This window comes from Piliocolobus tephrosceles, chromosome 15, assembly GCF_002776525.5.
Source record: "Piliocolobus tephrosceles isolate RC106 chromosome 15, ASM277652v3, whole genome shotgun sequence".
Taxonomy (NCBI): domain Eukaryota; kingdom Metazoa; phylum Chordata; class Mammalia; order Primates; family Cercopithecidae; genus Piliocolobus; species Piliocolobus tephrosceles.
Genome location: NC_045448.1, coordinates 9,036,205 through 9,052,425, shown reverse-complemented (window position 1 = coordinate 9,052,425; position 16,221 = coordinate 9,036,205). Strand labels below are relative to the sequence as shown.

General features: G+C 45.5%; 1 protein-coding gene across 2 annotated transcripts in view; it reads right to left on the bottom strand.

The window, feature by feature from the left end:
* Positions 1-16,221, bottom strand: part of ASAP2 (ArfGAP with SH3 domain, ankyrin repeat and PH domain 2) — a 199,863-nt gene that overhangs the window by 119,377 nt on the left and 64,265 nt on the right. For both annotated transcript variants that reach the window (XM_023199047.1, XM_023199055.1), the window contains exon 2: positions 9,943-10,015. In XM_023199047.1, coding sequence (XP_023054815.1) covers positions 9,943-10,015 — 73 coding nt within the window. The remainder of the gene's footprint in view (positions 1-9,942; positions 10,016-16,221) is intronic.

The following is a 16,221-nucleotide window of genomic DNA, read 5'->3' as shown; positions in this document are numbered from 1 at the left end:
AGAGAGCTGCTTCCATCCTAGGGGTGCTTGAAGCAGGTTGGAGGTGGTGGGGAGGGGGTCTCACTGAAAAACTGGCAGGGCTTTCCTTTAGCCTGGAGACAGGCTACCCTAAGGTGTTTGGATTCAAAGCCAAGAGGTAAATTCAACATTTGTTGAATGGGGAGTACAAGCTATTAGAAATTTTACTCCCAATTATATTCACACCCTTTAATGGGGGAAGAGTTCATGTTGGCAAAGCAATCTAATTCGCTACATTACAGAATGTGCATTTAGCCAGGGTAAGCAGATTTCAGCCCTTCATTTTTGCCATGTCATATCCCATGACTTACGTGCTCACCACAGTGATGACTTAAGCACACACCGCTGCCCCCACCCAACTCCATGCAGGACACAGCCTCTAGGAAGGAAGCTGACTCCTCTGGTTCCAAGAGATCCCGGGGTCTCACCCTCAAGGACAAGCAGCCCTTGGAAAGTGCACAGTCTCTAAAGCCTCACACAGTAGCTACCATGAACACTGTGGAGATGACATACATGTAAAACTAATCTTTCATCCTTACAACTCTGCAGGATTTTACAGACGAGGAAACATGAAGTCATCGTGTTGAGTGGGTAGAAGATTTAAGCTCAAGGTCTGAGCTTTTTCGCTTGGTGTGTTGGGTTTGTGGACAGGTTTATGGGGGTATGTGCATCCCAAACAGTGTATGCAAAATTATGTAAAGGTACCTTTTCCTGGAGGGATCATCCAAAACAGCCTTCTTATTTTTACGGATGTCTATGATAACCAAAAGATTAAAGAACCACTGATGAAACCACAGCCCCATGTCTTACAGATGCGTGTGGCCACCGGCGTGGCCCACAGACTGGCTGACTATAAACACCAGCCAAATTAAATAGCAGATACCTCTGAACCGAAGTATGATTCATGCCAACACTTGGACGTCAGTTAACTCACAGACCTCTGCGTTCCTTCAGAGGTGCCTTCCTTCCATGACTAATGCAGTGGTCACTTTGGACAGGATTCCACAAGTCACCATCTAAATTCCAATCATTGTTGTTAGCCAGCAGCGGGGAGATGGCTGGACTCCAGAGCCTCACAACTGGAAGACATCTCCAGGGCCTTCAAGCCCACGTCCTCACCTCCCTCTACAACTTCCTCAGAGACAGGGGCCGTCCACCCGCTGCAGGAACCTTCCAACCACCAGCTCGCCACTCAGGCTGCTCACCCAGTTATCCTCTCCTTCATACCTGAGTCAAGGCTTGCTCTTGTGAAAGCCTCCTCTAGAGAGGAACAAATACTACGTCTACCTTCCTCAGCCCAGAGAAAGCCCTTCATGTACGCCTCTCCCACCCCTTCCAAAACTAAGAGCCCCATGTCCTTCAGATATCCATCCTACAAGGAGATTTCTCCATCTCTAAGATTTTCAGGTTCTTCTTTATATGCTGCTCTTACAACTAAATAATGAAACAATAACCTTCTTTATAAGCACCAAAGACTTCACTGAGGTCACCGTGTGGCTCGCCTTTGGGACATGTGCCATGTACTGGCTCACACTGATCTTGTAATCAACCAAAACCACCTGGAATTTTTCAGAAGGACTACGATGGCTCAGTCAGGTGGCACGTAGGGTGCTCCCCACTTTGCCACTTGTTTTCTCCACCGTGTGCCCCTAGCAACTTCCTGACTCAGCAACAGGCAGCATGCTGCAGCAGTCAGAAGCAGAGACGGGTACACTCACCTGGTTTTGAATCTGAACTCCTCCAACTGTTGGCTAGATGACACCGGCAAATCGCTGCCCAGTGCCTCTGTGAGCTCATCTGTCAATGAACAGGACCTAACTCACAAAACTGTAAGGATGGAATTCACATAACGTTTTTGTTTAGCTTTATAATAGAAATATTCTAACAAATACCTCATGAGTATTTATTACCACTATGCTTCTACCCTCAAGTTGGTGAATATCAATGTTCTTTATCATCATTTATCATCTATTTCTTTTTAAACACACACGGTGTACATAAATTTTGTATCCTGAATTTTATTGCTGAAGATTTCATCATAAGCATTTTTCTTCCTGTTGCTATATAAACATAATTCCAGCAAGCAGCTAAATCCTAATTCAGCTTTACATAGGAGGCATTCAATTTCTCACTTTGATAAGCAGTGCAACAAGACAGTGAACATCTTTGTGCATGGATCTCCTTCCACGAAAATATTTTTATTTTTCTTGATGTGCACCACCAAACTGCTTTCCAAAAACTCTGCGTGCGGCCGGGCGCAGTGGCTCAAGCCTGTAATCCCAGCACTTTGGGAGGCCGAGACGGGCGGATCACGAGGTCAGGAGATCGAGACCATCCTGGCTAACACGGTGAAACCCCGTCTCTACTAAAAATACAAAAAATTAGCCGGGCGAGGTGGCGGGCGCCTGTAGTCCCAGCTACTCCGGAGGCTGAGGCAGGAGAATGGCGTAAACCCGGGAGGCAGAGCTTGCAGTGAGCTGAGATCTGGCCACTGCACTCCAGCTCGGGCGACAGAGCAAGACTCCGTCTAAAAAAAAAAAAAAAAAAAAAAAAAACTCTGCGTGCATGCTTTCAGTGCTGCAACAATGGAGCACAGTACTAGTTACTGTAAGCTTGCCAAACAGTAAGGATTATTCTGATCTTGTTATTTTCTCATGTAATAGGTAAAAATCAGATACAATATATATATTTTTTAAAATATTTTTTTCTTTTTCAAAAAAATATCCTTTTCCTTTTTTCCCTTTTGGAGATAGGGTCTCACTCTGTCACCCAGGATGAAGTGCAGTGGTGCAATTTCAGCTCACTGCAGCCTCAACCTCCCAGGTTCATGTAATCTTCCTGCCTCAGCCTCCCAAATAGCTGGGATTACAGGCATACACCACCATGCCCAGCTAATTTTTGTATTTTTTTGTAGAGACAGGGTTTCACCATGTTGCCCAGGCTGGTCTTGAACTCCTGAGCTCAAGCGATCCATCTGACTCAGCTTCCCAAAGTGCTAGGACTACAGGCATGAGTCACCGTGCCCAGCCAGTATCTTCTTATTGCACAGTGAAACTTCATTTCCTCAACTATTATATTTGTTCTGAACTGCCTTGTTCTAATTGATAATATCTACAATAGAAATAGTTTTCCGTATGAATTTGAAGTGTACTTTCATATCATATTCTAACACTGCAAACAACAGGCAGGAACACACACACAAAGTTGTTGTATTCTCATTTTCTTTTGTAGGTGGGAGATGGTAAGGATTTGAGGGAAAATCAGCATTTCTTTCTTTGTACTTTCAAGAATGGGATAATTTTCTAGGATATTCTGATTGAGGGTAGGAATATCACTCTCAATAAGAATGTTCTAACAAGTCCTTATGACAGAGTAATTCTAGAGAAGTGAAAATGAAAATCTTTTGTTGCTTCCTTCTTGATAGAGATGAATTTTTCCACCCACTGATATGTCAAACAGCTGAAAAATGTTAGCTTCAACTTCCTGGGGTGTGGAGGGAACACCTTTGGGCTGAGCCAGAGCTTGGGAAATTTTAGACAAGAGTTTTAAAATAAATATGAACTTAATTTTAAGAGGTCAGATACCAATCAATCACTGAGTGGCAAAGAGTTTCTCATAAATCATTATGACAACTGCTTTTGCAAACCTGAGGTAAGACTCTCCAGAAATACAGCTGGCTGGGTTGCCATCATTTTGAAGACTGGGAGCAAACATAACACACTGGCTATTGTGGAAGAAGACTACTGTTTTGCTACATGTGGGACATGCGGATACCCTTTTGGCCCAGTCCAGTGTTTAAAGTGGGGATGGGGGGTTCTAAGGTAGGATTCTCAAAGCCCAGCGCTGTCACCTGGGAGCTTTTTCAATTAGCAAATACTCAGGCCCCATCCCTGACCTGCTGAACCAGAAACTCAATCCCTGTTTTAACAAGACCCCAGGGGGATTCTGTTTATAACCACTGCTCTAATGCAGGGATTCAGAAACTTCTTCCTAGAAAGTCAGAGAGTAAATATTTAAGGAGGGCGCTAACCCCATCATGAGGGCCCCGCTCTCATGCCCTCATCTAAAGCTAATTACTTCCCAAAGGGCCCATCTCCAGACACCATCACACTGCGGGTTGTTGAGGCAATACTGAGGTTATTGTGTAGGTAATGATGGTATGATACCATTCTTAGCTTTCAGGCTGTGAAAACACAGGTGTCTGGCCACAGTTTTCCAACCTCCATTTTAAGGCATCTTAAATTTCCTTCTACATAAATCCATATAAATCCTCAAAGAAGAGAATACAGGGCCTGTCATAACACAAACCGCTTATATCTAAAATTGTAAGTTCACCTCTCCTACACTAAGAAAGCAGTGTAAGAACATACCTCAGGAACCTGATAATGTATCAGGTATTTACTGGGCACCTATTATCTGCCCATGACCATGGCAGCCACTGCAAGAAACACACGCAGGAGGTATATCGCAGCTGTCACACTTACCACGTGTATGTCCAGAACCATGCATGGTAATTTTTCATGTTATCTCACTTAACCTTCACCAGCAATCCTATGACCCATTAAATTCCCATTTTACACATGAGCAAATTGAGGCTCAGAAAGCTAAAATAATCGTCCTAATGTCACAGGCTTTTTCAGTGACATTGCTAGCTTTTAATCAAGGGTTCTTGGATTCTAATATCTATGTCTTCTTTATCCTAAATGACACCGACACCGTCTCCCAGAATTGGTCTTTCACCTCAAGGGCTTCTAATTAACCGAGCAAAGATCAACAGATGCAAAACTACTAGAGAACAATCGGGAGCAACAGTTAAAGTGTTAACAGTGCCTGCATGTTAGGTACCCTTTAACTTGTAGCTGAACGAAACAGTGGAAACTGATTCAACCTCCAAATCCTAAGAATTCAGGAGAGGTGTGGTAGAGAGAATAACATCTCCTCCACCACCAGATGCCCACCTCCTAATCCCTGGAACTTGTGAGTATGTTATGCTACTTGGCAAAGAGGAATTGAAATTGTAGATGGAATAAAGTTGCTAATCAGCTGAACATGAGATGGGGAGATTATCTGGATTATCTGGGTGAGGCCAATGTCATCACAAGGGTCCTTACATGTAGAAGAGGGAGGCAGAAGAGTCAGTGTTTGCTATGGGACTGAATTGCATCCCTTCCCCCAAATTCATATATTAAAGCCCTAACCCCCAAGGTAATGGTGTTTGGAGATGGGGCCATTGGGAAGCATAATAATTAGGTTTAGATGAGGTCAAGTGGGTGAGGCCCTCCTGATGGCATTAGGGTCCTTATAAGAGGAGAAAGTGGACAGCTTGCTTTCTCTCGCTACCATGAGGGTGCAGGGAGAAGGCGGCTGTCTGCAAACCAGGAAGGAGAGGAGAGCCCTCATCAGAACCCAACCACACTGGCGCCCTGATCTTGGACTTCCCAGCCCCCGGGCCTGTGAGAAAATAAATTTCTGTTGTTTAACCCACCAGTCTATGGTATTTTGTTATAGCAGCCCGAGCCAACTAAGTGTCAGAGCAATGCAGTGTGACAAAGACATCGCCGGCCACGACCAGCTTTGAAGATGGAAGGGAGCTATGAGCTAAGGAATGCAGGTGGCCTCTAGGAGCAGGAAAAGGAAACTGATTTCCCTTAGAGCCTCAGGGAAGGAGCCCTGTTGACACTTTCATCTTAGCCCAGTGAGACACATGTTGGGTTTCCCACAGCAGAACTGAAAGGTAACTTTGTGCCATTTTAAGCCAACTCATTTTATGGTAATTTGTTACAACAGCATGCCATTTCTTAGTGACTCACTGAAGTCTTCAAGATGTCACTTGTGTGACAGACACACTAAAGGCATGGTGGCTTTGAAACAGAGAGGGCCTCTCATTGCACACACCCCTGACACAGCAGTAAGACCATCGGGGTCTGAGCTTCAGCTGCACAGACACCTCGGGTTTTAGGACTTAGGACTTTTCAGGACTCAGACTCATGACCTTAGAATAACTCAATAACTATTACAGGGAGGCTGAGCCTGGTGGATCACTTGAGGTCAGAAGTTTGAGATCAGCCTAGCCAGCATGGTGAAACCCCAACTCCACTAAAATTACAAAAATTAGCCGGGTGTGGTGGCTGACACCTGTAATCCCAGCTACTCAGGAGGCTGAGACAGGAGAATCACTTGAACCCAGGAGGTAGAGGCTGCAGTGAGCCGAGGTCGTGCCACTGCACTCCAGCCTGGGCAACAGAGAGAAGCGCCATCTCAAAAAAAGACAAAAAAAAAAAAAGAATCTATTACAAGACAGTCAAAGAGGGTTATGCTGAAGTCAAAGAGGGCTAAGTCTGGATGAAGATGGGTGGGGAGGCAAGGGCAGGTCCCCTCCAGGTGACTGGGATGGGGAAGACTGTCTGCAGACCGGGTGGAGCTGTGCGAAGACACAGAAGTACAGCTGGCACACGCTCAGGAAGCAGTGACAGGCCAGTGGCCTGCAGTGAGGGACACTGGGGCAGAGATGGGTCAAACGGGGCCAATCTGTGACAAAGTAGGAAAGCAGGTGGAGGAAATCCTGGTCCCAAAGAAGTTAAGAAACATGAGACAAGAAAGGGAATATGGCAGTATGAAGTATAAACGCTAATTTATTCTCACTGTTCTATCATACATAAAATGAGTGCTCTTCCTATACAGGAATTGCCTTGGGTCTTTATCCTCATGATCAAAACACTACGGGGACTTCTCCTTTGGAACCAGCTGCCTTCAGAGCCCATGTCTGTGTAGTTACAGGGCACCTAAACCAACTGTGGTCGCCGGCACTCAGTCCCTTCTTGAATATGCCTGACTTATTTCTGACATCTAGTTCTAAAAAAATTTAATCTATCCTTAGACTTCTCTGCTAAATATATGCAAAAGAACGTGCTACTAAAAGCAGTTCTAAAGAGTTCCAAAGACACTGTGAACAATGTCAGCAACATGACAGGAGAAAGTATCGCGTTTCCTCAGGTGACTTCTTCGCAGTAGACAACGCTTGTTCTGAAATAAAGATTTCAGGATCAGGCTCTGGTTTTAGGACTTAGAACTTTTCAGGACTCAGACTCATGACCTTAGAATAACTCAAACTTGGCATGACATAATAGATGGCTAAAGGATGACAAAAATAGGAGACCCCCTCCAAGGTCACACGCCAGGCTGTTACGTGCAGGGCCTCGGAAAGGACATGAGCCCAAGGAGCTACGTTAAAATCCCAGCCTTGTCACTGTAGAGCTTTGTGACTTTGAACAAACTCAACTTCTTTGGACGTCAGGGTTCTTTCATTAAGTGGCAAATGCTATTTTAAGCAAACAGCAAAGCATGAGCAGAGGGAAGAAGGCACCAAACGTGGCTCGCTGGGGAAAACTGCAAGTTATTTCAAAGAAGGGCACAGAGGAGTCCAGCTGGGGAGGGTCGGGACAGGTGGCCTGAGTCCAGACAATGCACAGCAGCTTGGAACTCATCTGGTGTTCTGCAGCATTTACTCACCTGAGGCTCACAGTGGGGTGATCAGGGGAGGCAGGACAGTTTCACAGACAAATGAATTGGGAAAGGATTAAGGCCGATAACCACTCACAATCCACATTACTAGCCCATTAAAATCTTTGGATGGTTCTGTAGTAAGAGAACCATCTTCATCCCAATTGCTCTAAAATCCTAAAGTCCACAAGAGGTCTTCCTTCTCTCTCCCATGCTCTGGAGCTGACTTCCACCAACTTCAAAGAGGGTGAGGAAAAAACGCTGTAGAGTTTTAGGCAGAGAAGTAACACCAGTGGGGCTGCATTTTAGGAAACAACGCTGGGGGGTGGGCAGAAATAGGAATGAGGTTTGTGGTACACGCTCAGCAATATGGGTCAGCAAGGCAAATTACACAGAGGTGCTGTTAAACTCCTGCAGGCCAACCTTCTGACACTGAAGCACTAGCGCCTTCTCCCTTCAAAAGCAGGTCTGTTTATAAGCTGTACCGCTAGTTGCTGGGCCAGCCTTGGGAGTCACACAAGTCCCTCCTCCAGACTAGCAGCAGCTACACAGCCAGTGTTTGCACAAGAAGCAGATTGTTTCATTTTTATTTCTGATAAGGGCCGCCTTTTCACCATACGACTATAAAATCATTTTTGAGTCTGACCAGAATATCAAATATCCCTCAAGTTATAAACTCAAAAAGTCCAAGTGAACCCAGTACACACAAAAAAATCTTCCTAGATACTTTTCGAAATCTGGTCCTTGTCAACAAAACTGGGCGTACCATTTCTTAGTGACTCACTGAAGTCTTCAAGATGTCACTCGTGTGACAGACACACTGAAGGCATGGTGGCTTTGAAACAGAGAGGGCCACTCACTGCACACAACCCTGACACAGCAGTACGACCATGAGGGTCTGAGCTCCAGCTGCACAGACACCTCAGGAACACCCTGAACTCTCTGATCTGCAGGTTCCTCATTTGTGTAAGGAGAATCAGTTGTTGACAAGATTAGCACAATGTACACAAAGCACAAGATACATAGTAAGTGTTCAAAAAAATCAAAACTACCATTATTGCTCCCTGCCCCACACTTAACCCAGGTAAAAAAGCTAGAGGCAGATGGCCACTTTCTGTATCAGTTTTAGAAAAGGCCTGTCAGTTTCCCCTGCTCTAATTGTGACTGGGGTTGGGGTGAATCTTCAGATCAGTTTCGGGAGGCCTGACACTAACAGTGGTGGACTCTTCTAACCCATGTGCATCACATATTTCTCACGCAGGTCTTCTTTCATTTTGGTCAGCAGCATTTTGTAGTTGCTGATGTAGGATTCCTGTGCATCTTCTGTCAAATTTGTTCCTAAATACACTTGGCAATGCTCGACTGTAACATCATCCTGCACTTGGGATTTCCTGATAGATTCTTCCCAACTGTGGCTGGCACAGCTCTCATGGGGGGAAGAGTCAAGAGCAGCAACTAGAGCTTGTGCCCACTCTGTTGTAACTGTGGGGGGAGGGGGGAAGGGGTGGGCAGGTGGAATGTGTACTTCCAGGTCGTTCCCCTTCCCTCCTGACACCACGACCATCTAAGGCACTCCCTGTCCTCCTGCTCCAATCACCCCTTTCACTAAAGAAAGACACCATGAGGGTGAGGCGACACAGTATAGATGAAGGGAAGTACTCAGGGAGTACTTCCACGGGAGCAAACCCCAGGTCCCTCCTCCTCCCACCCTGTCACCCAAACTCTATCTGTACCTGAGCAGGGGGCAAGCTCCCCTGAGCAACCCATCAGCCCCATTTCAGTCTCTCAGGGACTCCTCACAGTTTCTAGTCCCCCAAGGCTGCCACCTTCTTGTTGCTGAATGAAACTATATAGTCACTTAATGGCTTTTAAAAAATATTTTCTATCAATCGTAGGATTTGTACAAGGGAAGATATGCCACAGGTGACCCACCTGTCATCTTTAAGCCAAAAGTAGCATGGGTTTAAAATATATATATGTGTAAATCTACATCAAATCTTACTTTATGTTTGTCTATTTATTCATTTTCTTCCTACACTAGAAAAGGTAACACTGGGTAAGAGAGAAACGGAAAGGGCACTGTGACACAATTAACAGCAAAAACCAAATGACAGAGGCAGGAATGAATCCAGGTCCCCATCAGTCAGGCCGACAAAGTGGGTACACACAGGACTGTGCTCCAGAAAACAGGAAGCACAACGTGGGGCAGACAGCACGGGGGATGACATCCCACACCTGAATCAGACGACTGGCAAAACAAAACGTACTTCTGAAAAAGAAACATCCCAGCTCACCTCTGTGACCTGCATGCCCCGAAAAAGGAGTCTGGCTGCTCATTTGTTAATGGTCATCAATACTATGGTACCAGGACTTCAAATGCCATGTTTTCCACACAGAAACCCCTAGGGAAGGATGCATACTCACCCAGCCCAGAGCTGTTGATTGCTTTCACGGATTTCTTCATTTTGTAAAGAACCATCCGGTCCACGTCCAGAGCCTAAAAGGTAGAGAATACAGTCATTAAACCGTGTTTGTGCTGAGACCGCACTAGCAGCAAGCACCACGTTGAGTGCCACTCTGAAGGCCCTGCTTGCCTCTGCCAGGTCCCTCTGCACCTGTTTCTGGGAGACAAGCCCTCAGTGTGGTGTGGAAGACTGGTTTCCAAACGGCACTAAGCAGAAGTTTGTTGGCAATTACTGAAAACCAACTCCTCCTCCTACAGCATGCGAGCTGTCTCCTGCCCACAGCACCTGCTGGGCGCGAGCCCTCTGCAGTGAAGTGAGTTACCCCAGCCGAACTCTCAGTTCTCCCTGGTTACCAGCAAGGCTCCAGGATTTGCCTGCCCACCAGGGACTCCCACCGTGCCTGTGCCCCTTCCCCCTACAGAGCCCTAAGAAGGTGTAGAAAACCCCACTCTGGATTTGGAAAAATCCAAATATCATTAGCTTGTAAGCTGTGTTAGAAGATGGGTCCTATTGCTTCCCAAGCCTCAGATTTCTTCTCCAGAAACCAGCAGGAACAATGCCCACTTTGCAGGGTTGAATAATTAGATAGAGGCACTCACATATATAATATTCAGCAAGTATTTATAGAGCAGCTACTACACGGCAGTTGTCTATGGCACTCACAATATCCAGCATATAGGAGATACTCAAACAGTATTTGTTCAACGACTAATCACACCTGGAAATTTAATTACACCTTGACTTTCACAACAGATACAAAGGTAAAAAGTCCTTTTTTCATCTTTTCTTTTTTTTTTTTTTTTTTTCTTTTTGAGACAGGGTCTCGCTCTGTCACCCAGGCCAGAGTGCAGTGGCGCAATCTCGGCTTACTGCAGCCTCTGCCTCCTGGGTTCAAGCAATTCTCCTGCCTCAGCCTCCTAAGTAGCTGGGATTACAGGGGTACGCCACCACGCCCAGCTAATTTTTTTCATTTTTAGTAGAGACAGGGTTCACCATGTTAGGCTGGTCTCAAACTCCTGACCTCAGGTGATCTACCTGCCTCAGTCTCCCAACATGCTGGGTAAAAAGTCCTTTTAACCCACTTAAACAACATAGAAAAGCAAAGGGTGACTTGTGACTGGAGGGAGAGGACATGTGTGAACTGGGATAGCGATGCCAATCACAGGCTATCCTATAAAAACTAAAGGAAGCGCCCTGCCCTACAGCTACTGGTACATAATAACTACTGCTATTGAGTGTCCAGTATTACCCCATAGTGAGTTTAGATCATAAAAATCTGCAACAACCTATCATCTGAAACACAGCACAGCTCCTCAGAGCAATGGATTCTGGACTTCCAGCCTTCCTAGTTCTAATGCCACGATGGTAATTTTATTGGATGCTAAAAACAGACATGATTAGTGCTGACAATTTTAAAGGGAAAAATGATCACAAGGCACCAGACATTTGACGGAGTGGATGCAATACAAAGAGAAGTTATAATCATGTCATTACACATTTGTCCAAGCCCTTGGAATGTACAAGAGTGAGCCCTAACGTGAAGTAAAGATATAGGTGACAGTGATGTGTCCTTGTCAGTTCACTGAGGGTCACCAGCGTACCACTTGTAGTGTGGGATGTTAATAATGGAGAAGGCTACGCATGTCAAGGGGCAGGGATATTTGGAAATTTTCTGTATTTTCCATTCATTTTTGCTGTGAACCTAAAACTAAAAATGTTTATTTAAATAAAAAAGGCATTCTTTTCTGCCATACTAAAGAGTAGAGAGTCACTGATACAAGATGAGTCAAGATTTCTTATATGGAGTTAACTCGTATTTTCCCAAGTGGTCATCTCTGATCCATTCCTAACTTCCTTCTAGATATAAAAGGGGATTTGGAAACAGTAAATAACTCAGGAAAATCACAATTAAATTCTCTTTCTCATGCAGTCTCATCACTTTTCCTCCCCAGTCTGCCAGCCACAGACTTGCGGGGCCCAGGCCAGGCTCGGCCAGCACCAGCGGGCAGACCGAGGTTGTGCTCAGGGCTGTGCCAGAAACACCAGGTCCCGAAGCTTAGACCACAGGTCAGAGAGCACAGCTCTCACACACAGAGGCGCCAGCTCACTGTGCTCCTCAGAGCTCACAGCTCCCCGTCCCAGGTGAGGGGCCATTCTTGAAAAGCACATTTGATTTGGGACCGTGCAGCCTAGCACTCTCGCAGAATCTGGGCCTGCCCAGGGTTTGCCACTGGCTACAGGAGGATCTGATCCGCACTTATAATATTAATAAAAGCCGCTCCTCTTTCTAAGCCTCCCCACAGACAGTGGAAGACACCAATGCCAGCCTGTCAGGCTCTCTGGAAGCATTAGAAGTCAGCCATCATTCTAAGCACCTTCCATGGGCCAGGAAGTGTAAAGGGAGAAAACACCTCATGAATAAAGAAGAAAGAGGCCACACGCAGCAGCTCACGCCTGTAATCCCAACACTTTGAGAAGTCGAGGCGGGCGGATCACTTGAGGTCAGGAGTTTGAGACCAGCCTAGCCAACATGGTGAAACCCTGTCTCTACTAAAAATACAAAAATTAGCCGGGTGTGGCGGTGGGTGCCTGTAATCCCAGCTACTCAGGAGGCTGAGGCAAAAGAACCGCTTGAACCCGGGAGATGGAGGTTGCAGTGAGCCAAGATCATGCCACTGCACTCCAGCCTGGGCAACAGAGTGAGACTCTGTCTCAAAAAAAAAAAAAGACAACACAGGACGGCTTGAGGGGCAGGTCCCAGCCCAGGCACTATATAAGGCTTCCTGGTGTTCTCAGAATAATAACTTTAACAAGCTTTAAAAACCTGATCATCTGAGCTCTGCCTGCTTCTCTAGCGTCAGCGCCTGACATCCTCCCCCACTTTCACATGTACCCCAAGCTTCCATCATAATGAGCTACCTGTGGCTCCCGCTCCACCTGCTGTCTTCCCAGCACGTGCACACACTCCTCTCTCCTGAGAATATCATCCTTGACCCGACTCATTGGTTCAGAGGGGTCTCCTCCTCCTGAGAAGGACTCTGATGCCTCCCCACCTCCACGACAGGGTGACAGGTTCTCATCTTAGCTTTTCCAATAACGCCCTGTGCTTAGCATTTCATCGGATAAAATGGCATGATCACCTTCTACCTGCAAGGTATTACTGACACAGTGGTGAGGAAAACAGGACAAGGCAATGCCTGTACCTTCTTGGAATTCACAATCTTGCAAAAGATAAACCCCTAGAGAAACACAAATTAACAATGACAACAGGAGCCCAGGACTTACTACATGCACAGAACTGCTTTTTGAACTTGTCCAGCTCTGCCTCTAGACCTGCGCCGTCCACTACAGCAGCTACCAGCACATGCCTACAGAGCACCTGAAATGTGGCTAAGTGCCACGTTAAAACAATACTGTAGACATCTTAGGTTACAGAAAATATCAACAAAATTAATCATACCACCTCTTTTTAGTTTTTTTAATGCTTTCCTCTAAGGTCAGTCACTGATATTTGTTCTCTGTATCCCCAGTGCCTACCAGAGAGCTTGCCACAGAACAGGACTCAAGAAGCAGCTCAGGAAAGGAACGATGAGCCCAAAAGGCAGGGGCTTAAGTGCCAGGCAACAGTGCTACCCAGAGGGGACAGGGGAGAGTTGTGTTTGAAGGTTACTCAGGCCACAGGGAGGGTAATGGATCAGAGCAGGCAAGAAGTGCATTCAGGGAGAGGCTACGCAAAGAAGAGGGAACTGGCTGGAACCCATGGTTCAAAAGCCATTCGGGACTCAAGCTGGGCAGTAGCCGTTCTGGAAAAGCCAGCCAGGAAGATCTGTGCTGCCTCTCTCAACCAGATTCCAGCCCTCCTGCCTCTGATACTCCCACAGATGATAGAGTGACCTTGTGTCTACAGGAGTTTGGGTCAACTGTGCTAAAAACACAAGGACTAAGCTGGATGCAGTAGCTCACACCTACTATAATACCAGCACTTTCAGAGGCCAAGGAGGGAAGAATGTTTGAGGCCAGGAGCTTGAGACGAGCCTGGCCAACATAGTGACACCCTGTCTCTACAAAAAATAAAAACAAAAGTTAGCCGGGCATGGGAACACACACCTGTAATCCCAGGCTGAGGAAGGAGGATCACTTAAATCCAGAAGCTGGAGGCTGCAGTGAACCATGATTGCGCCACTGCCCACTAGCCTGGGTGACAGACAGACCCTGTCTCTTTAAAAAAAAACAGACAAACGAAAAAACAAAACATGGGACTGGAAGCAGTGGTAAACTTCAATGTAAAAGGCTGATCACAGACAACATACCTTAATAACACAGTTGCACTCTGACAAATTTCCTCCCATATTATGTCATGGGACACATCCCTCCCTGATCATTTACTGCATAAAACTCTGAAAAAATAGGTCACCATATGGAATCTTGTACCTTTGTTACTGAAGAGGAAGTAGTGCTTCCTGAACTCAGGGACGAGTGCATAAACTTGCTTTTCTACAATCTGTTAAACAGGTGAGGTAGGTGGAAGAGGTAATTTTTAATTAAAACTACAAGCAGGAAAAGCAATTACCTCCCTATTCAGAAACACACCCCTCATTACGGTGCATATTTATAGACAATTAAAATTAAACTTGGTCAGGACGAGAAGCTAGAATGACTGTTTAAGACTGAGCGTGAGGCCAGACGCAGTGGCTCGTGCCTGTAATCCCAGCACTTTGGCAGGCTGAGGTGGCCGGATCACTTGGGGTCAGAAGTTCCACAGACCAGCCTGGATAACATGGTAAAACTCTGTCTCTACTAAAATTACAAAAATTAGCTGGGCATGGTGGTGTGCGCCTGTAATCCCAGCTATTCAGGAGGCTGAGGCAGGCGACTCGCTTGAACCTCGGGACGGAGGTTGCAGTCAGCAGAGATCACACCACTGTACTCCAGTTTGGGCGACAAAATGAGCCTCTCTCTCAAAAAAAAACAAAAAATACTGAGTGCCAGAAACCATCTTATGCCAACTATATATAAAAACAGCACTAGAAGTCCTGGCTAGAGCAATTAGACAAGAGAAAGAAATAAAGGGCCTCCAAATTGGAAAGGAAGAAGTTGAATTAGTCTTGTTTGCAGATGATGTGATCTTATATTTGGAAAAACCTAAAGACGCCATCAAAAAACTATCAGAACTGATGAAACTACCTTTGCAAAAAGTATAACTGACACAATTATTACAGTAAAAGAGATCTGACGTCACTGACTCCATCCTATTTCTAACCTCCAAGCTGTCCTTGTTCATTCCTGGGCCTAGGCTGAACTAGCTTTGGGAGGAATTTAGTTTATAGTTTAGCTTTGAAACAAAGACAACAATAGCCCTTTCCCAAAATAAATCCCTCTTCCTGCCTGGGGACTGAACAGCCTTTGCAGGACTAATAAATTAGCCATAAGTTTAGAAATTATGGTTTAGGAGTCATGCAGCTGGATGCTGCAAGATTCTGAGCTCATGGGGATAACATCACTATTGTAAAACGTAAGGTCAGCGCTGGAGATGCTTTGCAGACCCTGTATTCAATGGATCAGCTGATACCACCCAGATCGATAAACTGGCTCATCTGGTCCTGTGGCCTCCACCCAGGAACTGACTCGGCACAAAAGGACAGTTTTGACTCCCTATGAGTTCATCTCTGACCCATTATTAATCAGCACTCCCAACTCACTGGCCCTGACGCATCAAATTATCCTTAAAAACTCTGATCCCCAAATTCTCCAGGAGACTGATCTGAATAATAACAAAATTCCAGTCTCCTGCACAGCTGGCTCCATATGAATTACTCTTTCTCTACTGCAATTCCCCTGTCTTGATAAATCAGCTCTGTCTAGGCAGCAGTGGGCAAGGTGAACCTGTTGGGTGGTTACACTGATAAATAAATTCAGTAAAGTTGCAGGATACAAAATCAACATACAAAAATTAGTAGCATTTCTATATGTCAACAGCGAACAATTTGAAAAAGCAATCAAGAAAACAATCCCATTTACCATAGCTACAAAGAAAATTAAATACCTAGGAATTAACCAAAGAAGTAAAGGGTCTCTACAGTGAAAACTATAAAACGATGATATAAGAAATTGAAGAGGACACCAAAAAAATGAAAAGATATTCCATATTTGTGAATTGGAAGAATCAATATTGTTAAAATGTCCATACTACCCAGAGCAATTTACAGATTCAACGCAATCGCCATCAAAATACCAATGC